Consider the following 25434-nt stretch of genomic DNA (forward strand, 5'->3'; position numbering starts at 1 on the left):
ACCTGTCCATCACTGACAGGGTTCAGCTGTACTATTGCAAGAAAGCCTTTTATTCCCCTTGGAAGTCTTCCTGTCTGTGTACTTACTGCCTGCATTTCTCATCTACCAGTCCAGAGCTGAACCTTGGCTAAAAATGCCCAAATTATCTTGGGGAAGAAGGAGCCCTCCCCTCCACACCTGAAGGCTGCAGCCAATAGTTTTGTTGCCCATTCCCAACTATGTAAAAACAAAAATCCAGCATGCCCTCCCAAAACTGGTGGTAACACAGAGAACCTAATAATACTATCATTGTATTGTCTAAATCACAACTGTCAGGGACCAGCAAGATGAGATATCTTTGCAGAAACACAGGAACAGTTACTGCAAAGCACTTCCCAGGGAAACAGGTCCAACCATCCTTGATAAACATGTTCCTTAAGACAAAGGCTGCAACTGATCTGTCTGAGCAGTGTTGGGAACATTACAAAAGCCACTGGAAATAAAACACAAACACAATGTTAACATTATTCTGTCTACCACATGTATCCATATTTATCACATCAGCAAGAACCACTGCAAATGAGCTGTAATTTAAAATCAACAGGAATGCAAATGGGAGAATGTGGTTAGGAGCAAAACAGGTAACAGGTATTTCCCACTTCTGCCTAGTATTTTTTGTTTTAAATTTTTTTAAGATGCTGTGTAGACACAGACCTGGCTGGGCTGCTTGCTTCTCAAACTTCATCTTTTCTTCTCTGGCTCTGTCCTCTGCATTTATAGGAATCCCAGAGTCATCCCGAGGAATTATCTTTCCATGGAAAGGGCACTTGAGAAAGGGGGGGAAAAGAAAAAAAATCTCACAGTTTTTGAATGAAAAGAAAATGTTTAATTTTATTCAACACAGCTTAAAGCTGGAAACTGGAATTGAGCAACAAAACTACACTTGACTCCCAGTCCTCTTTAGAAAGCATCAGAATCCTGTAAACATCATGTGTTTAATATATTCAGAATGTCAAATAAATAACCTCTTTTTGGAACAAATATCCAATTTCAAGAGACCAGGTAGCACATCCTGTCAAGGCTGGAACTAGAGCACCTAGGGCATCATGTATTGTTGTTTATGCTCTATCCCTATCCTGTAACAATCTCATTAAAAGTACTGAAGTGCATTCAGATCCTTCAACCTCAGACAATACAGGAAGAACAAAGATACTAGAACCAAGTATTTAAGCAAAATAGTTCTGCTCCACACTGCTAATAATTTGAGGCTGTGTAGAGTTTAGCTTTCATAAAACTTAATTTGCAATTAAAATTTCTTTGTCCCTTAAACATGTAAGTTTCTAGAAACAATTAACATCAAATATGCCTCTGTGGAAAATTTTTCAGCCAAGAACTATCTCTGCCTTACTGCCAGGTACTTGCACATCACAGGAATAAATAAAATCCAGACAACCTACAATGAATGCCAAAAAAATTGAGAGTTCTTTAAATGTTTACATCTTCTTTATCAAAAGGAAGTTTCCCTTACAAAGCACATATTAACAATGAACTTCTCCAACACAGTTCTCCCACTCCCTTGAGCCATACTTACAATGTGAAATAAATTTTTATGGATGTTTTAAGGAGATTTTCTCCATACAGCACAGATCTTGGAAGTGGTGCCTACCTTAATCCGATCTTGTCTCTCACACAGACTTCCATCAGGCATGGGTGCTCGACATTTGTGTTTCACTGGCTCAAACTTGCCAGCAAATGTTATATACCTGGTTTTTAACATTTCTGTAATTTCTTTATTTTCCACCTCTTCCTCTACTTCACTGGGAGCCCAAAATCGATGCTCAGAGGTAAATCTGGGAAAACAACAAATGAAAATAATTCACACACAAAATGGTAAGAGAACACATAGAGATGACATTATCAACCTGTGCTAAACTCACACGTGAAAGGAAGAGAATTACTAGTGAATTAAAAAGCCCTAGGAATCTACCAGTCTTTCTTATGGCTCCTGTATTATGAAGATATTTTTAAAATACCACAAAGCCTGTCAAGTATTGATTTCCTGTTTAACCTGCTAAGCTATTACAAGTCTTAGCTTTAGTTCATGATCTGACATCCACAGTCAGTTATCTAATTTCCAGATTCAGTGAAAACTTTGTAATTCTGTACTTAACATTCTTCATAACAAAATACTTCTATGATTGAGCACAGATCAAGGCGGAAACAGCTTGATCTTGATGTGTCTGATCTCATTCCTGATAGCTGGACTCCTGCAGCAGCAGAGAAGCAGAAGCTGGAATCAGAGGATGTTGCAATAAACTGAGACCACGGGAAAGAGCAAACAATCAGCTGAGCCTCACACAGATTCTTTCTTCCAGATTCTCCTATACAGTGTTCATAAATCTGAGAAATTAGCAGGTGTTCACCTAGGAAATTAAGCTGATACATGGAAAGCTATTTTAAAATTAGAGACCTTACCTACATTTACAGACACACAGGCAAACAAATATTTTCTCAACAGCATTCATATAATTTCATATTAATATTCACATTATTACCACCCTAAGCTGCCAACAGTCTGTAGAGAAAAACAAGCAATCCCAGAGAGCAATTACCTGACTCATTTTAAATACTAATCTTAGGAGGCAATGACTGTCCCTCTGATGGTAAATGGTTCTTTCTCTTAATCATGAAAAGAAATTAGGGTAACCAGCTTAAGCTTAGGTATATGATTTTAAGATATCTGAAGTTAACTACAACAACCCCACCCCAAATTTAAGGAAATATCAAGTTAAAGAGGAAAAAAATTCAGCTAAACTAAGGGAAAAAAATTGCAGCCTGCATGTCTGCTGCTCATGACAAGCAAGATGAAGATACCTAGATGACAGATGTCTTGATAAGGACATAAAATTCCTAAAGGAACCTTACAATCTCTTTCTTCCACATAGTTCTTCAACCCAATCAGTTCCAGAGTTATTTGAGAGGATTTTCTCTATCCATATCCAATTCCTCTCCAAGGATATCAGTGAATATTAGGATACTCACTAATATCCTTGGGTGTCATTTCTGCTTTGCTTTCTGTGGACTGCAGAGCCATATACACATGAACACTGGCTTCACTCATCACACCAGCCACAATTTGGCAAAACACATAAGCCAATACTTGCAAGAATTACTTTAAAGGACCTGAAAATTTTTGATTAATTTTATCTGATCAAGTTTTCAGTAGATGGCAAAGGAAAAAAAAAGCAGAGGAAAATATCTGACCATACAAACCTATGACATATACAGCTGCTGGTTTTAATACAATAGTTGGGCATTTGAACTCTGTGAAGAGGTTATAACTAGGTTAAAAAGGGTTTAAGGAAACCCTGAAACATTTCTGTGATTTGCCATCATCAGAAAAATGTTCAACAAAATTCTTGTTAAACAGATTGATTCTATCTGTAATTTCTCCATCAAATACACGTCACTAGTGCCAGAGAAATGCTAACCTGCCATAAAGTACAAATAACTTTCTTCTGGTAAATTAGGGGATAAAGGCCAAAGAGTTCCAGTGGAAGCTAGTTCAACCATAAACACAGTAATGTATTTCCACAGTTTTTGGTTAAACAAAATATTTTTTCATTACACAATTCTGCAAAATGTAGCAAAAATCCCCAAAAGCCCTGAGAGTCTTTCTAAAAAATCAGTATTACTTCAGCCCAGTGTTTGAACAGTACAGTATTTTAACTTTGGAAATTATGTGGCAAGATTGTACAATAGAGAGTAAATAAAATAATGACATCAATTTCATATCTGCTTATTTTAATGCACTGCTGAAAGCAAAACTGAGTGGCAGCTCTGTGTCACTAACCCAGCAGCCACACAGAGGGGAAAGCATTCCTAAAAAAGGCACTATACAGGATTTTCACATCCATGACAATCTTACAGAATCTCTTACTAAAATTCTAGTGTCCTTTCATGGTCTGAACTCCCCTCCCCCTCTCAATTATCAAATTACAGTTACATGAGAATGAAGAAGCATTTAACAGTTGTGCATGTCAACCCTTCCAGTTAGGAAATAGTTCTATTTAATAACTTTTGTCTCCCTTCCCCTAAATACGCACCCAACAAATGTCAAGAATATTAAAATTATGTTTTGCCCTATGTATCACTGACCAGTATTTGGGAACGGAACTTAAAATATTCCTACAAATATATTAATACATATTACTGTTTATTACAAGCATATAACTTATTTTCTCCCAACTTCTCCAACAACTTGGAAGCAGGTGAGAGAACAAAGCAGTGGTAGTTCCCAAAGTTTTCTGATTTCTTGTTGTAAGTTAAACAACACTATAAACAGGCAGATGCTTGTTTGAAATAATGATGCATGTGACAAGTAAAACCTGCTTGTAAGATGGATCAGAAGAGGAACAGACAATCAACCAAAAGATAAAAAAGTTCAATGCCTCACATTTAGAGTGCTCCTAATCCAGATAAATAACAGAGGCTTCAATGGCAATGACACAGCAATAAATGAGGAGGAATAAAAGACAAGTAATGGTTAACTGAAATCTAAGAGAAAGTTCTTGGAGAACTGCTGCACTCTTTCAATTAATTTAGATCATCTTAATTTCTAATGTGACAGGAAGCTTTAAAAACATTGTATGAATATAAATTCTAACCCCAGATGCTTACAGAGATGCTGAAGCAAGTGCAAAAATGGGCTAATTCAAACATCCTAGTCACAGTTAGTGCCGCACCAGCTATTTCACTCTGCTCCTAAGAGTAAGCAGATTTAATTCAAGGAGGAGAGTAGATGAGTCTGGAAGGTCCATGCTATCCAAAATAAGTGTGTTAAGCTGACACAGCAGACTCTGCACAATTCAACACTGCAGCATTCACTACCTTCTGCTCCCCCCTCAAAAAACCCAACAAAACTTCTTTAGGAAATCTTCCAGGTGGCTACATTCTCACTGTTAAAATCTCCATTTATTGTAAATGCTGTGATTAAGTAAGTGCACTGCTAAATGAAACAGAAAGACTATTCCCCTTCAGATTTTAAAAATTCAAATTCCATACACATCCCATGTGTGTTGTCTATTTTTCAGTTTGATTTTTTCCCCTAAGAATCTTACAGAGTTAGTATGGGTGAATACAGAAATGCTGAAGGAGTTGACTGATAACTACCTTAATTTTTCAATAAGTCTGTTTTATGCCTGGGGTCAATGGTATTGTGTGTGCAGAGTTACTTAAATTATCTTTAGTTAGACTGGCACATCTGTAGTTATAGACTGTATGGTTCAGAAGTGTGCCCTCTATTTTATTGGGAAGCATAAAAATAAAACAGTACAGCACGAGGGAGACAGGCAGTGAAATATGCTTCTGATTTCACTTATGACTTGAATAACTCATTTGCAATGTAAAATAAGGCCTTACTACCTTTTTGGCATTATCACAGACAAATGCTTCCTAAAGCCCTGCTGAAAGTATTTTCATAGGCTTTGAAGAGCCTATACCACATGAGATGGAATCCAAAGCCTGGAGTGACTGTGGTAAACCCCTTTTATGCATCAAATTGCACCAGTTTTCAGTAATTTAACAGATACTCAGCATTTTACAAAATCAGGTGCAGGGGCAAAGATTTCCTCTTGTTCCTTTCTGCCAACACTGTTTTAGCACTGTCATTACAGGCTAGGGTTTTTTTATTTGTTTTGGTAAGAAAACAAACTAAGTAATACTGCTAAGAATATAATAGCTTAATTTGCAACCCAGCCAGTCAGTGATTTTTGCTTTTTTTCAAGCCAGGTATGGTACACACTGATAGCAAAGTTCTGGTGGACTTAAATAAAATTTATACATAGAGGGAGGACTTTGCAATCCAACTTTCATTTAAAAATAGTAAAAAGGGTTTTTAAAAACTGACTGCTAGAAATACATTCTGAAGTGTACCTACCACCTCTTCTCCCCAGCGTGCTAAAGCTTTCCCTAAGTCAGCAGTGCTTCCTGAAACACAAAACCTCCCAGACAGCAATGGAAAGTGAAAGATCCAAATCCAAATCCTGTAAGTGCCACCTTTCTCTTGTGTGACTGAATAAGCCTATCAGTTTCCTCAGTTACCACTCTGTGAAGTCAGGGAAAACACTTCCCCAGCCTTTCTCCTACCTTGCCTGCTACTTATTTAGATCTTAAAGTCTCCAGCTCAGGGAATGTCTGTCACACACTTGGCAGAGCCCTTTGCATAACGAGGTACCAGCTTAAATTGCAGTAACTGATGCCACGCTGCAAACATAAAAAGAGCAGAAAAAAAAGTGCTTTGAAGCATCAAAGGATATTTAATTAGTATCACATCTTCTCAAAACAAATAACATTTAAAGGTAGAATTTCTGACTTTGTTTATGGGTCCTACAACACAAGGTAAAGAAGCAATTATCAAAAGAAATAGCAGTCACCCCACTGCATGACCTCTGAGTACAAGTAAATCTATTTATTTGTTTAATTTGTCTTAAAAGAAAAAGAGCATTACTTGAGAATCTTCCCAGCACTTGGCTGATCCTCTCCCCAGTAGTGAAGATCTAATCCAAAAGGCATGAGGGGGGCTTTAGCTCTTTCTTCTAGTTTTCTTCTTTTACTGTCAGGATCTTCCAAGTTTGCTGCCTCAGAAGTTGCAGATTCACTGGAGAAAATTGATGAGAAGTCAATACAGAACACCAGTGACCACAACAACTTTTTCTTTTTTTCTGTTTTCATTAGATTTTTTTTTTTTAGACCAACACTAATATTACCTTACATGTACAATTACAACTATTTTTCAAGGTTGTCTTTTTTATTTTTCAAAGGAAGACATTATGACACAACACCACACACTCTGCAGCTCACTGCATGTTCAGGTAGTGCTGGCTAACTCACATCACACTGTGGGGCAGAAGCCCAGAGGTCTGATGGGGGCAGCAGTGAATCATGCATACAGCACTCCCACAGGAGCCACAGATGTGGTACTGCAAATCACAGATTAATTCCATTTTGCTAGGTTTTGGGGGCTTTCCTGGCCCATACAGAAGAGTCTTTCCAGGAACATGCCACTAAGCAGATGACTCCAGCCTTATCCTCAAATCACAGCCAAATGCTAGGCAAGGCTGGAGTTTCACCAAACCTTGAGCAGGATTGATAACAGATATGATAACAATACAACATCTCCAGGCAGCACTGACAGCATAAGTCACTGGGAACAAAGAGATGTTGAAACTACTTGCTAACTGAACATTAGGATACACTGTTCATCTGCAAACAAAATTTACCCACATAAATTGGGTGGGGGGGTGTTGTTAGCAAAGAAGGGAACAGTGTATTTTCATAAAGGCCATTTACACCAAACAAGATATATATTAACTGAGCAGTAAAAGGTTCTCTAAGATCCTGGTGCAATCACCAACAAAATCCCAAACATTAAGCAACAAATGTAACTTCAAAACGAGATTAAGTCAGCATCGTCAGCTTGCCTGGTTCACAAATGCTTTTCTGTGTGCTGTCATGACTAATAAACACAAGAGCAAGAGGCTGGTACAAGAATTAAAACAAAGATGACCTGGCACGAGGAGATGGTAGCTTTGGTAGTTTGTCTCTGAGCAGTTTCAGGGTGGCAGCTGCACAGGTTGGATCGAGTTCATCCTCGTTCCCTCGGAGCCGAGTGCGGGAGCTCAGCGGAGCTGCTCCTGCTGATGCCTTCACCACCGGGGCTTTTGGAGGTGACTGGGGTTCAAGCCCTGCAGAAAAACCTTGATGTTTAGGAGTGATTCCCTTCTTTCACCCTCACAGTCCACCCAAACAGCTCAGGGTGCTGACTACATCTTCCTGCTTTCAGTTTGCGTTAGACATCAATCCCACTCAGAGTGAAACAGAATTATTTAGAGCAGATTTGTTTTTCACGGATACTAAACCACACAATTTGCCAGAAGAAAACATCTAAGTGCTGGCAGAAGAAGGAAGTACACCCAGAGTCTGTCCCAGAGACAGGAAATGCCTGAGCTACACCTGAGGAATGAGCTCTCTGCAAGGCAGTACCAGGCATTGATGCTCAGCACCAGCAGCTCAATGGTGGGTACCTTTAATTACTTTATACAGCCAAATTAGAGACTCAGCATGGGCTGTAAGGATGCAATTAGATAGGCTCAGCTTTAGACAGCACCTGCCTCTACTTGCTGAGCTGGACGAGCAACTCTATTAGCCAGTAGTAGCTACAAGAACTTTTCAGCCAATGACAGCTACATTTGGAAAGATCCCTCACACCAATGTGATCTGTCCCCTCAGAAAGCCCTTTTAGGAAATAATTTATTGAAACGCAAGGGCTCATCCCTCAAAAATCCCTAAATTTTATACAAGAAGTCATATTTTCACAAACCTAAAATTTTCAGCAAATTATCTGAGCCTTCTTATGAGAAGTAACAATTTATCTAACATGTTTTGGCCATTACTTAATTGTAACTTTTAATCTTTTGCCCACTCCTAACCAGCCCTGAAGCTGCATTCAGAAGCATTCTTGCTTTGCTAGTCATTTAATGTATCACAATATATTAAGTAGAAAAGGAAAAGCTAATGTTGTATCTGTGACCAGCCATCTGAGTAAGAAATTGCAAGACCCACAGTGGCAGGGACGCTTGGTACACAAAATATTTTTATTTGAGAGAATAATGTATTTTCCATGAACAAAATTAGAACAATTTTCTGTGACCCATCTCACCACCTTATAATGTCTCCCAGTAATTCATCCTGACCTTGACTGGTTTGCATCACCCATTGCCTTTAAGCCACGGGCTGTGACTGCATGGATGGCACTGCCTGACCAGAACCACAGACCAAGATGCTGAGATGCCAACCTCTGAGATCCATCCCCTGGGAATGCATTTTCCAAGTACCTACATCAGGAGCCGAGTCCTTGTGCAGGGAACAACATCCAAACCTGTTTTCCAAAGCTCAGGGCACTGAGGACACCTGTTTAACCTAACTCCTGGACAGCCTCTCCCCAGAGACAGTAACAATCCTCATCCAAAATCCAGAGTCCATCCTGCTGCTGAGCACATCTGGCACTGCTGCGCCCTTCCTCACTCCTGCCCACAGCACACACCAACAAAAGCTATGAACACTCTATATTCTCCAAAGTCAACAAGCTTTTAAAGAACATTATCAAAAAAACCCCAAAAAAACCCCCAAAAAACCACCCCAAAAACAACAACAAACACAAAACCCCAATGAAACGAAACAAACAAAAACAAACAAACAAACAAAAAAACCCAAACAAAAAACCAAACTAACAAAAAAAAACCCAAAACACCCAAAACCATTTAAATGTCCAATCTCTGCACTAGAAAACAGTCTGCAGAAGGACCAGGAATAAAGGAAATGATAATTAAATATAACAGGATGGATTTAAGCAGATTTCTAGGTTAAACAGCAGAAGAAATTATTTCATTACACTTATTAGGGTGTGGACTTGCTGTTCAAGAGGGAGAATGGCGCCTCCACAAAAATGTGCTTTTAAACAGCACTTCAGTGGCATAACAATGCAGGAATTTTGAATTTATGTCTCTGGAAAGGGGGCAGGGCTCCATCTCAGTTCACATCACAGGCTAGAAATGGAAAATGCCTTTCTCAGGTGCTGTTATCAAAGTGAAACAGAATTAACCAAAAACATTGTTGCAATCACACTTTAGAATCATCAGTATTTGGAGAAATAAACTTCCTTTAAGGACAGAAACAGTTACAAACAGGGCCTTTGGCCTTGCTCAGTTAACCTGGTTAAGAATATGTCATAAACTATCTGTAATGCAGAATTGCTCAGACTGTATTTAGCACTTAAACTGCTTTCTTCCTTTTTTTTAAAGGGCTCTTTCTGAAAAGCATTGTTGAAAGCAAATATTTTGACAGCACTTGTATGTGTACTATTTACAAATAGTAAAAAAAAAGCCAGAAGATAGCAGGTTTGTGTCACCACACCTCTCATCTTCAGAGAAAATACACGCTATGTATTAAAAGTTTTCAGAAAATCCTATTTTTTCAATTTCTTTTCCTATGGAAGCATGATTGCTTGTTCACAACACTGGTTTGGCTGAGGAGGAGGGGAACAGCAGAGACAAGCAGTCAGCAACAGACAGGAAAGGCAAGACAGATAAATGGACAATGTGACATTTGGACAGATAAAAATCACATCTGGAAGATCAATATAGGAATTCTTAAGAGTTACAAGAACAAAATATTTTCTCATTGATTTCTTATTTTAAACTATTAACAGAAAAATAGCTAAAAATAGATACACTAAGACATCAGTAACATCACCTCCACTGTGGAGTTTTTAAAAAGTATTTACGTATGAAAGTAGGTTTTGCTAACAAGATAAAGACAAGAGTGACCAGGCAGACAGCCCCAGCTGAATGGTGTCCAATATCAGGGTGGGGTTGCTTTGTTTTAAATCATAGATGGGATTAGGTACAGTTTAAAAAGCAAAATTCCTCTTCAGAATTCTGCTGTTCTGTGTGGTTTATTTAACAAGTACAGTACCTGGGTTCAAATTGTGCCAATAGCAGCTTTGAGAAAGAATCATAAAAGTGTTTAAATCCCCCTTTTTGTTTAAATTGACCAAATGGCACCTATTGCCTGAAGCAATAAAGTAGCCCGTGTTCACAAGATAAATCTATAGAAGGAAAGAGAGAGGCTGGGGTTTCAGCTGAAGTTAGGCTGCTGAATGCTGACATTATTGATTTTAGCTAGTTCAGCTGGCCTTGTAATTAAAATGTAAATTTGAGAAAGAGATTATGTCCTGACAGAAATGGTGGGATTAGGGGGAGATAAAAGCCCCTCAGTGAAAATTCAGAGAAAAAGCAAGCCCAGGTTTCCTCAGCTGTGTGGATTTAGAGGAAATCAAGCTACTTCAGATTCACTGAAGTTTAATTGAAAAAACAGAGATAGAATATAAACAAGTATTATGGACTTCACCTTTCCTGAAAAAAAATTAATAATTTCTGCTGCCCATTTGTTGAACTTAGTCAAGCCAGGTCTATGTGATTTATAATAGTAGACACTATCCTAGATTGTCAGGAAAATCCAGCAGTTCAGGTCCAGTATTTCCCCTCTTACTCTGTGCTCACAATGAAAATGCCTGCTGGTACTTTACTCAGGAAGCACAATAAGCTTTGGACTTTGCAAAGCTTCCCAGTGCCTTTGAATGTAGCTATGCTCATTTATGTGAAATCTTGGAATCCTCCTTTGGAAATTCAAATTAAAGAAAAAAGATAACTATGGTAGGTAAGAAGAGCTTACTAACATTATATAAACACTTAGTGTGGCTTACTGGAATTACAGAATATGTTGATACACTGTTACCACTCATTAATTAACCGCATTTATTACTGCTTTGCAATCATAGTTAAGAACCAGTAAAACACAAATATACAGCATTTATATCAAGCCCTTTCTATACCTTACACCCTCATCTTTTAAGCTTCTTCCTTGTGACTTTGCATCCTCTGGCCATGCATAGATCCTCTGAGGGACACTGCTGTGGCAAACTACTTAAAAGTGCTCCAACATCTTGTGCAGTGAGCATTAATTTCCAAGAACTTCAGCAGAAATCAAGTATATCTGATAATCTGTTAGATTTTCTGGGAAATTTTCATTTACACAGAAGGACCTCTCCTGACAATGAGGAAAGTTTCCATGACCAGCTGATCAGGATGCATCAGAAGAAGTATCTACAGTCAACACTTCTACATGGATGTTGAAGTATTTTGTTGAAGGGATAATCATGTTTTTCCATAAATATGAAAAGACAATCTTTAACCAAATATTGCATTACAAACATTTATTGTCCCAAGTGTGGATTGGTCTCTGTAGGTTCAAGCTGCGCTAAAGGAGGTTGAGGTTGGATATTAGGAAAAATTTATTCACTGAAAAGAGCAGTTAAATACTGGAAGAGGCTCCCTGGGGAAGTACTGGAGTCACCATCCCTGAAGTATTCAAAAATGAGTAGATGTGGCAACATTGTAGTTTAGTGGTACTCAAAGTTTAGATTTCATGATTTTAGGTCTTTTCAATCTTAATGATGATTCTGTGATTCCATACAGGACTTGTGTTTGTACAGATATAGGTATATCAAAACACACTAATATAACAAGGCAATCTCACTTGTAAAATTATAATTAAATACTTCTGGAGTTTTAGATCCTAACAAAAATGGAGACCACACATGCATTTGATTACAGAAATTCTGGTCTGGGGTTTTAACTTCAATGCTGAATATCTGTTTTCAGTACATTTATGATAAATCAACACATGCTATTTACATCATGTAACATCTACATCTGATTTTTTTAAAGGATTCATAGTATTATTAATAGAAAACTTATTCTAGGTACTCGACTTGTCAGGCTGAGAAACACAACTGTGTGTTACTTGCATTTTCCAAATTTAGGAAAAAGGAACCTGAATTTCAAAGAGGTAAATAAGTAATTCTGTCTAACATTCCCCCTGTAAAACATGACATACTTTTTCCCGTTAGAGAAGTCAGGTACAAGCCTTATTTATCTCAGACAGTGTAATTCTAAGTCTCAAACTCAGCCCCTGACAATGGTGCTTTACACACTCTGGAGTTTACGTGTTTGCTTCTGCTGAGGTCTCCACTGAGCTGTTCCTCCACGTAAAACTGTTCTCTACATCCTTCACGTGCAGGGAGAATTCCCTCAGAAACTCCTGAGGTATGAAGGCCAGACAAATCAAACCTGACTGAAAAGCTAGACCCAGACAAACTGAGAAATCACTGCAGTAAGGAAGGAAAATGCTTAGGTATAATTTTAATTTCCATCTAGCCAGCACAGGTGTGTCTGCTCAAAGATTCAACTGCAGCTACTTAACACACAGAGAAGTATGACTGAGATACCATCAGATTAGAAAAGGCAGTCTGAGGACATCTAACCCAGAAAAAGCATTTCCTGTTGTGAGGAAAATAGGGAAGAATTTCGGAAATTGATAAAACTAACTCTTGGGATTTTAGAACTGTAGCTTTGCTTCCCATATGAAAGAAATCTCAAGCAGACTCCAAGATGCAATGTGAACCTGTGAAGTAGCTATCAGCAGCCTAAAACCATTCAGCTTAAGGCTCAAATACAAGAGAAATAATCTTATTAACCAGAGCAGAAATAAAGGTTTGTGACTGCACAGTCGTTCCTAATATAATTTTGGACAAAGATGAAACTTGATAACAAGTAGATTGCTTCCATGCTAATAGTCCCAAGTCAGATGGGTTCCTCTATCACCTCTTGTAAAACAGCACTAGGACTCCCCTGTCCCCAAAGCAAGATTGCATGGGTAAGTAATGCTTGCAATGAGACACAGGCAAGAACTGCCAACTAAAGTGGGTGCTTCAGACTAGAGCTGAGAATTGTTCCATTTGCACGTGGAAAAGAAAAGAGATCACTTCCCATGTGGGCCAAGACCACCAAGGGCAGGAAGGAATCTCTCATTCTTAGGCATCAGCCAAAAATCCTGTTCTATGGGACAAGAGCAATGTCAGGGCTGCACAGTTCCATCCCTTACCTCATTCACCCTAAGGCTTTATGCCAATGGAACCAACAGCTGACCAGCAAAGGCTGGAATGTGGAAAACCTCCAGTGAAAAGGTTTTATTTCCCCCTAAAGTTTTCCTTTAAATGAATAATGGCTCCATTTTCCAGGGCTGAGCAATACCAGCCATACAAGGGCAGGTCACTCATCAGTGGTACCAGCAGAATCAGTGCCCAGTGGTGAGATCTGAGCAACCATATGAAAATTATTTCCAGTGTTGTTTCTTTTTCAGCCAAATATTCCTCTTTAGCACCACAGTGTATTTTAAATGACCCTGTAGTCCCACAGGAGAGCTGGCCTCTTGTCAGCTGCAGCCATCAGATGCAAGTGTAAATAAGGATTATACAAATGGGAAGTCATTAAAATTCTGGTAATGCTAATTTGGCATGACACCTCTAATGGGTTATATCTTCACACTTCAATTATCTAATCACCTAAATTCTTTTAACAAATTTACATTTCATTTTATACATCAAGATTCAAATTGACTCGTTCAATTCTACCTCCACCCAAACTGCACCCATGCTCAATTCAATTTCTGTATTTAATATCATCACCAATTTTGAGACTGTAGTTATTAACCACATAAACACACAGATAATACAACTGCATGTGTCTATATACTTATGCATAGAACTTTTAATAAATTTTCATTTTTAACAAGTTTTTCAGCTCTCAGAAGAAGCACAAAATTTACCTTGTTGGTAGGATATATTTTTGTGAGGGAAATGAAAGGAAATAAAGTGACATTTAAATCAATACTTTACATGTCACGTTTCAATCCATTTCCACAGTCATGTTTTACAGCTTTGTTTTCTGGTTTACTGTATCAAGTTAATCTGGCTTGTTCAGGAAAAGTAACAACAAAAGGAAAAATAGCTTTTAACCATTCACACTTTCCACATAACACTCGGATTTTATTTCACATGGGAGGTTTAATGCTTCAGTTAGAACATTACACTCACACAGACTTTCATTTTCTAAGCTGTGATTTTCAGAAATTCTGAGTTATTTTCAGCCCAATTCCTAAACTGGGAACATATATAATGACTTTAAATGGCAGTAAGTAAAGCTGAATGTCTTCAGAAGCATCAGGAATGATTAATTTCTTTCAAAATGTTGTTTTTTAATGAACACATCAGATTAAGAAAAACCAAGTGTGACCATTAGCCCCTACATAACAACAGTTATACAAAATGAGAGGTTTTGTTTGTTTTCTGATTGATTGACTTCTTCACTATAATGTATTCTCCTATCAGCAATAGTTTAAATACAAATTGGGAATTTCTTAATCCATTTTGATTTTTAAAATATCCCTGAGTAGATAGCAGGCTTCTTCTTTTATCCTTCCCTATAAGAAGGAATTCAGACAGCAGCCAAGTATTGTGTTAGTGTGATACAAAGGGTGGTAAAGTGCTTTATTTTTAAAAGATGTGTGTCCATGAGGAAGATGGGATAAAAGAGGTGAATACATTTCACTTCCAGCGAAGCTGGCAAGTACAAACAGAACTTTTGCATGTTAGAATTACTTAGGCTGCTGCTAAAGATATGAAAAACAAGTTCCAGGTGGTAGCTGCAGCCTGATTTTTATGAGGTAAACTGCAGAAATGGGAAAAGTAAGCATCAACAGGATTGAAAAAGCCACAGCAACAGCACCAGTCTTACACAAATACTCATGGACAAATGCAGGAGGAAGCCACTGCTTACAGGTTTTTTAACTTAAAGATTTTTGATGGCAGCTACCCTTCTCTACAATGTACTGAAACCTTGGGAGTCCTCAAACATACTGAGTTACACAGAAGTAAAGCTGCAGACTTACCAAGCAGGAGGTGCAAAGGACAAGGAGCAATGCACTGAAGCTGAATTAAGATGAACCTTCTTCATTGACACCACTCTCAATTTGACAAGAACACAAGTAAGTATAACTTCATTTAAAAATTATCTACTTTTACTAAGAATACAAAATTATAGTTTGTTATCTGGTATGTGCTCTGTGCCTGCGTTCTGCACTTGAAGGCTGAGCTGCATTTAACATCACCTAAACAAAAAGACAGCAACACCTAAACAAGAAGAGCCACCCTGCAGCACCCTAAGTTGGCCATTCTCTGGGAGGAAGTGGCTGTGCATATCCAGCTGCCACTAATGCAGGTGAGGGAACAGCACCTTATCCCAGCTCACCAGCCTGGCACCAGTATTTGTAATATTCAGGCTCACTGCCAGCTTCCCTTTGCAATCCCTTCTCTCCCAGTGTGTGTTCTGCACACTGAGAAGCACACAGGGTGCTGCTCCTGGCTCTGAACTCCTGTGGAAGATGATGGAATGGAATAAGCTGCTCGTCTCAGTTGCTCCTGCTCCTAAAAGTATTTGTTTATCCAGAGCCAATCACTGCTCCTGTGTCCATGTAATGACTTCCTCAGAGCAGGCAGAGATTACCACGCTGCTGATCACTTTATTACTTCAGAATGGCTGTTTATTTACCTTAGTGCAGCAGTAACATGCAGGGATAAAGCTTGTCACAGCTGGGCAAACTCACCATATTCCTTACGCAGGTGGTCTGGAATGTGGGGCTCATAACCTTCCTTCTCAGGGACCTCCACAAACTCATCTTCATCCTCATCATCATCATCATCCGAGGCTTTCATCTACAGAGATATTTTTGTTGGGGTTATTTTCTCTTTATTTTCATGTGAAGACTGTTTTTCATTTCCCTTCAGACTGAAAATATTTTGCAAACATCCTGATAGCCCTACTGAGACTTCTCTATGTCAAAAGTATTTCCCTAATTATGTATTTAATCTTTATCTAAGATTAGGCCTTTGCTTAACATTTTATCTCTAAAGCCATACTCTATCCTAAGGGCCTCCTTAAAGCCCCTTTTATCCATTAGAACACATGCAGCTGGTGAAGTCTGAGAAAGTGTGAAGCTATAAAATAAGACCAAAAAATCTTAAAATAACATCAAGATTTTGACTTAATGAGCAAATGACAGTCTCAACTCTTCTCATTTTGATGATTTTACTCATTTACCAGCACTCAAATAATCTGTGGCATGTTAAATGGTATCACAAATTGTTTAAGAGTTCAAAACCAGAGAAGGCAAACAAGAGGGGAAGCTGATGAATGGGCAAGCTAAAAGAGACCCAATTAAGAATATTCAGATCTGTATACGACAGTGGTTCAGTGTGTTTCTTCACAACAGCACTAAAAATAATTTGATACATTCATTTCTTAACTGATTTGGTACATCCCAATCATTTATACCAGCAGACAGCACACTCTACTCTGATAAAGACCAACAAAACAGGATTTTCCTAAATGGGCACTTGGTCTGTCTTGAAGTCTGAAATTGAGGATCTACGAGTAGGCGGAAAAAAAAAATGGAGTTCCAACTAACCAGTGTAATTCATCCACATAAGTGGCTTCCTATGTATAATTTTAGCTAGCAACTGCTATGTATGTGCCATCAAATCTATCCTTTTTCTAAGCTAGTTCCATACCTGAATTTTTTTTTTCTAAACTGCACATAAGCTAAAAGAATCTGTGTCACCAGACATGGCCTGTACTATCAGAGCTTTAAAAAGAACTACCCTAAAAAGGCAACAATGATGGAGACTTAAAGCTTTATTTCCTTTGCCCATGTTCAGAGTCACCTCATTCCCAACAACATAATTAGCAGTTTCTTGTATGTTTGCCATGTGCTTTTACAAGGAAATAGTAAAAGGTATCCACTAAATCCATCAGAGGCTATCACTTCTTCCACTTCATTGCTGCAACCCAAAGCAATCCAATTGACAAGGAATAGCACAATCATCACTATTTTCAGCTGTGTTCTTGACTTCTATTAGTGCACCTGGATTCTGTTAATATTCATACCAACTACTCATTGTTACAAGCAACAGAGGATACTGCAGCTTTTGCCTGCAGCAGAATTTTCCCAATCTAACTCACTAATCTTGTGTCACAGCTGAGTTCCTTTAAATCATACATATACTCTGCAGCCAAAAATCTAGCAGCTAACCTTGGTTAATCAAATGTGCTTAAAAATTAAAATAAATAATAACTTTTAAAAAATCAGTATTTCTTTTTGGCCATAATTAATTATAAGCTGGACTGCATTAATTTCTAAAAAAGAACATTGATTGATATTAATACACAGATATACATTAACACAATGTGAATGGATGGTGTAAGTTAGAAGCAAAATTCTTCTCTTTGTTTCAAAAGTTACTTTGAGCTAAGGAAGCTGCAGTTCCAGTGAAAAAGAAGAGAAAAAACCAGATTTACTGTCCTGATGACAGGAGCTGATTTACTACTGCATTCTTACTACAGAATACCTAATTACTCTTCATTTTAAAGTAAAGTCTCAGGGCAATCATGTTTGAGAGCACCTGGCTGCCAAAGCCAGGTAAGGACCCCAGTGCAGTCTCAGCCCAATTATCCCTGCCCTGAGAGCTGCCAGTATTTTTTCAGCTCAGTGCAGGTGGATCCTGCACCCTTGGTTTACTTTCTGTTTCCCACTGCCATAATTTCTCCTGATCTAAAGGAAAGCAGCAATTCAGGCCATACCTGGCCCAGCCCAGACATGCACACTGAGCCTGACCTCCCCAGCAGAATCCAAAACAGAGTTCTAATCAAAGAAAGGATCCACCACCAAGCACAAACTCCCAAGGCCACTAGATTTGAAAGCAGAACATCTGTCTGAAATTACAACTTTTAGAAGATATTACTAATGGCCTTTAGAAAGAAAAAAATCATCATGTTTTCTACTGCACATCTGAAGAGGGCTAGAGATTGAAGAGAAGTTAGGTGGTTTGTATTTTGGTTTTGAAATTCTGCTAGTGTTGTCATTCCCTTTTCATCTACCAGGGACAATTTAAATTTGGAAGTAACCACCACCAAATAACCTCCAGCTACAAGCAGGACATTATCGTATTTTTCATATTCAGGTTCCATTTCTTACCTGGTTTTTAAAAATGATTTCACCAAGATAAAATTTGTTATAGATGATCTGAGTTTGCAACTTCATGCAATAATGTACAAACTAACTTTCACATAATAAAACAGGGAAAGGAAATTCAGTGTTTTCCCTTTGTATTTACTCAGTCTGTAAACAAATAAACAGCAACAGGTTTAAGGAACAGAGAAACAGTGTCAAACAAGCAAGAGGAAAGAACTCAGTCCAGCCTGATCATTTAACTTAAATTGCCAGATTATACCTAAAATTGCAGGGATATAATACCAGTACTTCCTTGCATGTCATATCTGAGGGGACTAGAGGGAAAGCAGAGTACTATCTTTAATTGAAATTTCACCTAATTTGTTCATATCACTCAAGGCACATATCTCTCTGTATGGTAATATTCTAAAATTCAGTGGACTTCACTATTCCTCCACTTGAAAACTGCACTGGAAGCAACTTTGCTGTATTACCTGCATGATCTAAAACTTTAAAGCACGTGAAAAGCCTGACAGAGAGAAGGCATAATCAGATGCAAATTCACTTTGTTTAGGTACAATCCATGAACTGTGCATTCAAGTACTATAGAAAACATTAATCATAGGAAACTGTAATTTTTGTTATCAGTCTAACACTAATCAAAAGGGAAACCTGTCACTACCACTGACCTGTGAAACGTCCCAATTATACTCTTCAGAAATGACAGGAGCACTTAACTTCCTCACTGGGTAAATGACGACAATCAATCAACTTTGAATAACAATGAGCCACGGAGCTGAAAATTATTTTTTGTATAGAATCTACCCAGGAATTTATGAAAGGTGAAAAGCAACCCAAGGTTTTAGGGGCATTATGGCTTTCAGCTAGTGCAGCACATATCAAACACTAAACAGAATTTATGTGTTTTAATTTTCTAAAAGGTAGATGTGGACTTGGTGCTACAATGCATAACATATAATGCCAGATTTTAAATATGGGGGTCATTTTCATAAAATATTATGCGTATTGTTCACACCCTTGAATTTCCCTGGAGTCTTCTATTAAATTTAGATTTCCTGAAAAAAAATTAACTGCTTAGCTAACTATCAGGAATTAAGCCCTCTTTTCCCTTCAAATAGACATAAAGTCTTTATCTTGATAAAATCCTTAACAAGTTAAATAAGTTATCTTTTTACTTTAAAATATTAAAGTTTTCACTGTTGGAAATTCAAGAAGTTGCACAGTAATAGCAGGTAGTTATACCTCAATTTACTTCATTCCAGTGGTTCTTTATCAGAAACATCCTATTTATGTAAGTTTGTTCCATTTCCTTGCTAGAGAAAGTGGGAGAGCTCACGGGCAACATTATTAGTTAGAAAATTTTTTGTTTTTTTTTTTTAAAGTTCCAAAAAGCAACTTCTACAGAGGTAGTGGGAAAGCTCAACCACCTCCTATCTATGTTTCCATTATAGGTAAACTTTTTCAGTCAATAAAAAAAAAAGAAACAATCTACCATTAAATCAGAGGAAATAAACATTTAAGACAATAGTTTTAAGTGGCAATTAAATTATAACCCTTTAAGGAATGAGGGGTTAGGGTACTTGCAACCATGAAAAAGGAGACGAAGATAAAAACAAGCAATATGGAATTGCTAGTGTGCCATGGCTGAAAGGAAGTAAAAGTATAAGAGCAAGTGATAAATATCACAATGTAAAGCTTTTCTTGTAGTCTACAAGATTAAATACCTCTAAGACAGGTAGTCACAAACTGCTTGTTTCTCAATCACCTGTCAAAGAATGTGAGAAAGAAGCTCCTGGGTTCAAATCCATTCTAATTACCAGGTGATATGAGGAAACTCTCCAACACAGTCTTATCACAGATGGAGGTGGATGGGCCCCTGTGTGCCACTAGAGTATGGTCCACCAGAGGCTGCTTGCACCACCACTGCTCCTCAAGTTCCAAGAGGAAGGGAATTTTTAGCCTGTTAATCTGCTCTAAAATGCTGATATTTATTTTTTATTTATTTATCTAAGTCATAGAATGATGTGCTTGCAAAATTATGTGTTGGTTGTTGGTTTCTTTAACATGGTAGGATCACTGACTAGGTATCTATATTCCTGTGAGAAGAAATGGGATTTAGCTAGGCAATTGTCAGATTCTTGAGCTGGACTTATTTACATATAAGAATATGGTATAAAAATAGACAAAAAACATATATGCATTATTTTCACTGTAATCACTTAGAACATCTTCAAAATTCTCCTGATTTTTCACTAAAAACTTAAAATAGTGCTGACTATTCCAACTAGACAAGTGCAACAAACCATTTCCTCCCTAACTCATTAAAAAAAAACTTGAATGAACAGATGTTTCCTTATTACTCTGCATTATTAAAAAAACCTGGAAAAAGCACTGGATGCCAGTAGAAATGCAATTGTTTCTTTTACTTTGCAATCAATGCTCCAACAGCTTCCATCTGTTAGTGCAGCTCAGTGCAACCAGAGCCCAGTTAAAGGCCTTGTTCACCCATCCCAACCAGTAATAAATGTGAAAAAAGCCTCCACCCATGTTGGAAATGTGAAAAAAGCCTCACACAATGCTTGGAAAGATGTGAAGAAAAACCCTTGATCCTTTGCTCACTTTTATACAAATTGACTGCTACATTCTGTTAAGAGGATTTAAAAACCCGAGTCTCTGCAATCATAATTAAAGCAAGCAATAAAATTACTGAAATATACAATGCAATCAGTTTATAGGACTAGATGTACAGCCACTACTAATTATTTTAGAAAAAAGAAGGAAGAGAAAAGATAGCACATGAAGAAGTCATATCTACTCACTAAAACACCACTTGCAAACTACAGCTGGGACCATTAAATAAATTTTACATGGTCTAATTAACTTGGTTTGCAATCTCAATTACTTTTCACCCAAGAAATCACTTTTGTTCAGTTTTATGCGTGCCTGTTTCCCTTTTCTAAAAAAAAATGATGTAAGGCATCCTCAGACAAGTGAACTCTAAACTTCATTTGTCTTTCAGCAGGCTTGATGGCTATGCATTTAAAAACCCATTCTATCTTATAAACTAAAAATTAAATGTACTCAGCTGTGATGGTCGTCATTGCATCTGCTATTTATATGCTAATACCCTCACTGAAAGATCTTGCAAATTATTCCACCATGCCAATATCTCATGTGCATCTACTCAAAGCCAACTAAATATTTTTCTAGAAGATTTTGGTTGGGGAACCAGAATATTTATTGCTGTAGAATCTAGTTAGAGGGGCAACCTTAAGCACATACATTTTTTATTCAACCACAACACAAAACATACTTCAGTCACGTTAAATGAAATTTGGGGATATTCTGTGTAAGAAAGCAGTGACTGGGGGAAAAATCTTCAGTGCCAGTAATAGAAACTGAATAGTCAAACAGTGTATCTTTAATGTAAAGACACATTCCTCCTTTGCCATTCTTTTATATCATCAGCACAGGTGACATGTAAATAAATGCTGGCATTTGGACAGATTTTAGAACCATGCTTGAGTTTTCTCATGTGCAACACAAGGAAAACACAAACTACTAACAGAGCTCTATTTATAAGAACCTCCCACACAGCCTCCCTCCCCTTCACTTTGTGATATGAACATAAATTCAAACCCCATGACTGCAAATTAGATATGTGGTCCAGGCAAAGCACATTTTATGTTCACCCGTAAAAGTATCACCATTCATTCCATGTGTAGTTGCTCAACAGCACATAAGCATCTTGGCCAGGCTGACTTTTATTTAGGAACGCACTTTTCAAATTATTTCCTAATTTCCAGGAGTTAGTAAAAATGCTTGAAGGGTTCCAGCCCAACACTTAGCCAAAGTACACTGGAGAATGAACACACCTTGCTCCAAATTGCCTCAGCAAGATAACAACTACCTGATGAACCAGTTTTTCCCTAAAGCAATAATCTGTGAGGATTCTCACAGTCCTGGAGGGGCAAGCTCAAAAACCAGTTCAAAAGACTCTGCATCTTCATGAATCCTTCCAGAAAAACTGGTATGTCCAATAGACCCAGCAGATCAGTGGGTGCCTTCACAGTTTCAGAGGACAGAAAATAAAGGCACAGTCTAGAAAACTGCTACATTGGACAAAACTATTACCTCAGGAAGATATTGCAAGGCAAGTTCAGTATTTCTTTAGCAATAACCACCCAAGATGTGTCCTCAGATGTATTTTCATACCTCACTACTAGAGCTCCTACCATCCACCAAAATCGTGGTTGTATAAATCATAATCCTTAAGCAGGTACATCAAAAAAGCCAAGTTTTCTTGCAATCCACATTTTTCAGAAAATAAGTATCACATTCATGGGAGATTCATCAGTTTTAGTTGAAGTAGTGAAGGTTTCCCAGTCTAACAACAGGTAAATAGACATCTCAATTAAATAAACCTAATTTATTACAGGCAGGTAAAAAATTATTCTATGCAAGATACACATAACCTTACATGCATTTCTGATTGCAGATTTCAGGTACAAAGACATTTTAGATGCAGATATATTTAGTTTCATATTTTTCATCAGCTAACTTTAAATGCATTAATGTATATTTCAAGCCTAAAACTTTTCTTCCTTTTCCATTTTTATAAATACACATTTAAATTTCATTTACAAAAAAATTTCATTTGAATACACAATTTCCCCTTGTAAGGTAGGACGGATAAAAAGCAGGAAGCAAATTTATATCTCCTACTTAGAGAGTACACACTGCTCAGTATTCATAGATGAATCAAGGGAGATGACCCCTGGGCCTCAAAAACTTAAATACTTAACATAAGGGTTAAGCTGATGATGGAGACATCCTCCTTTATTTTACACTCTATTAGAGGAGCTCCAAATTGCATTGTGCCACCTGCGAATCAGGCAGGGCTCAGAGGTCGTCACAGTGACAACCCCAAGAATTCATGGCCAGATCTGCATAACAAGATATTTTTAATAACTTCATAGCAGTGGCAGGCTGCATGGCCAGGGCAAAGCATAAAACACACCACAGCAACATTCAGCTCTCAGGAAGAAACAAAACCAACCAAACCCATCACCCAGCTGATCAGACACTCTAACAAGGGAGTGCTGTTCTGAGGGCTCATTTTACAGTGTTTTGTTTTATATCAGTACATCCTAATAAAACCTAAAAAATAGAAAGCTCTTTTAGCTGAAAAGTGATCCTTTAAAAGAATAATAAGAACATGAAACATGACAATAAAAACAAAATTAAAACAGGAAGGAGGGAAGAGGGCACATTAGGTATCTGCGTGACCCACCTAATATTTTGTGTTTACTTTTACAGTTATGGTTGACCTGGCTTTTTTGATAAATATTACCTAGACAAAAAACCCAAACCATTTAAATGTTACCTGGGCTACCAACTTGACTATATAAATATTAATAAATGTTATTATTTATTCTGACCATGTTACGTGCTAACAATGTATAAAATCTCGTAAAGAACATCTTTAGGAATAATGCTGCTGTAATTATCAAATATTCCTATATTTCTCTGTAGAAAACATACTAACAATCAACATCAAGTTATCATTTAAATCTTAAAATTAAATGCTTCCAGTTTTCATTGGCCAACTTCTTGTTAAGAGTTGGGTTTCTGTTAAAAAGCAGCACCTGAGGAAAAGACTTCTCTACAAAGTGTCTCTCTTGCTGCATGGTCTGAGCATGTTTTAGTAAATGTCGTTTCAGGCACTGTGAGGGACCACTGAGGACAATTACCTAACCCCCAGGTTAGGGGTTCTCTAAAATGAACAAGAGAAAAATAACCTGTAAGGATGTGAGTACAGGAAGCTGTTACAGAGAGCTGTCAGCAGGACTGGGTTCTCTACAGCTACAGATGCAGAAAAAGAAATCTAAAATTCAAGTGCAGCTCTTTTTTTTTTTTCCTAAAGCAGGCACTAACTTAACAAAAAGACAGACTTGAAAAGAGCTGGTTTTAAAGCTACAAAATTATTAGGTAGAAATAACTCATTAGAATTGCTAAAATGCCAAACTGTAGTTGAGGACATGGGGGAAAAAAAGTCAGCAAGTGTTGTAACCAAGTAATTGGCAGAACTCTTGGCTTAATTTATAACATATTAAAATTTAAACCTTTTAATGTATTTTAGGACTAAATAATTAGCAGCAAATATTTAAACTGTAAATTTGTAACAATTTTCTGATATTAATCTTCCTGAAAACATCTTACTTATATTATAGTGAGGTTTGAGTATCAGGTTCTGGACAACACAAGGACAGGCTCCTCCAAATCTAATTATTAATGGCATTATTGAGTTCAACCAGATGTTTCACATGGATAAAATTAAGTACACGAATAAATCAAGATCCAAGCACATGCTCAGATTTGACAGAAGATAAGGAAAGGTGAAACAAAAAGTAATGAATACAGTTAATGAAAAACTATATATCCCTGGTTGTTAATGCAATTTGAAATTTAAAATTCAAAGTGTAACAGGTCTGTTAAATGATCCCTCTGCTGACACACATGAATGGGATGTTTCTCACATCATCTTTCCTCCTGGGTTCTGTCTGCCCAAGTTTTAGCCAGCCTCTGTACTAAACCTTCCACAGCCTCCCAAGGTAATTACGTAAGACATAAGCATACTTTGAGTGTACAAAATCCAGCTAATGAGCTACATTTCTATTAACAATGTCAGCATTTCAAGTATTATTCTAATGGGTAAGTCTTTATGAAAAGGATGTAAGTGAAAGGTAGTGTGCATGAGTTATAATACAGAACATGCTTGTCCTCTCTAAAATTGCAAGATCATTTGCATCTAATCAGCAGCAAATCAGAAAATAAACAAGAAAAAAAATTTAAATCCAGTATTATAAGAAAAGGAAGAAGACATTGAGAAACAAATCTAAAAAAAAT

The 25434-nt window shown here is 37.5% G+C and overlaps 1 protein-coding gene across 2 annotated transcripts in view; it reads right to left on the reverse strand.

Annotated features, from left to right (window-relative positions):
* UVSSA (UV stimulated scaffold protein A) overlaps positions 1-25434 on the reverse strand; it is a 47153-nt gene that overhangs the window by 10105 nt on the left and 11614 nt on the right. For both annotated transcript variants that reach the window (XM_064418940.1, XM_064418941.1), the window contains 5 exons: positions 16102-16210; positions 7547-7724; positions 6488-6637; positions 1646-1829; positions 694-805 (listed from right to left, as the gene is read on the reverse strand). In XM_064418940.1, coding sequence (XP_064275010.1) covers positions 694-805; positions 1646-1829; positions 6488-6637; positions 7547-7724; positions 16102-16210 — 733 coding nt within the window. The remainder of the gene's footprint in view (positions 1-693; positions 806-1645; positions 1830-6487; positions 6638-7546; positions 7725-16101; positions 16211-25434) is intronic.

This window comes from Passer domesticus, chromosome 4 (genome assembly GCF_036417665.1).
Source record: "Passer domesticus isolate bPasDom1 chromosome 4, bPasDom1.hap1, whole genome shotgun sequence".
Taxonomy (NCBI): domain Eukaryota; kingdom Metazoa; phylum Chordata; class Aves; order Passeriformes; family Passeridae; genus Passer; species Passer domesticus.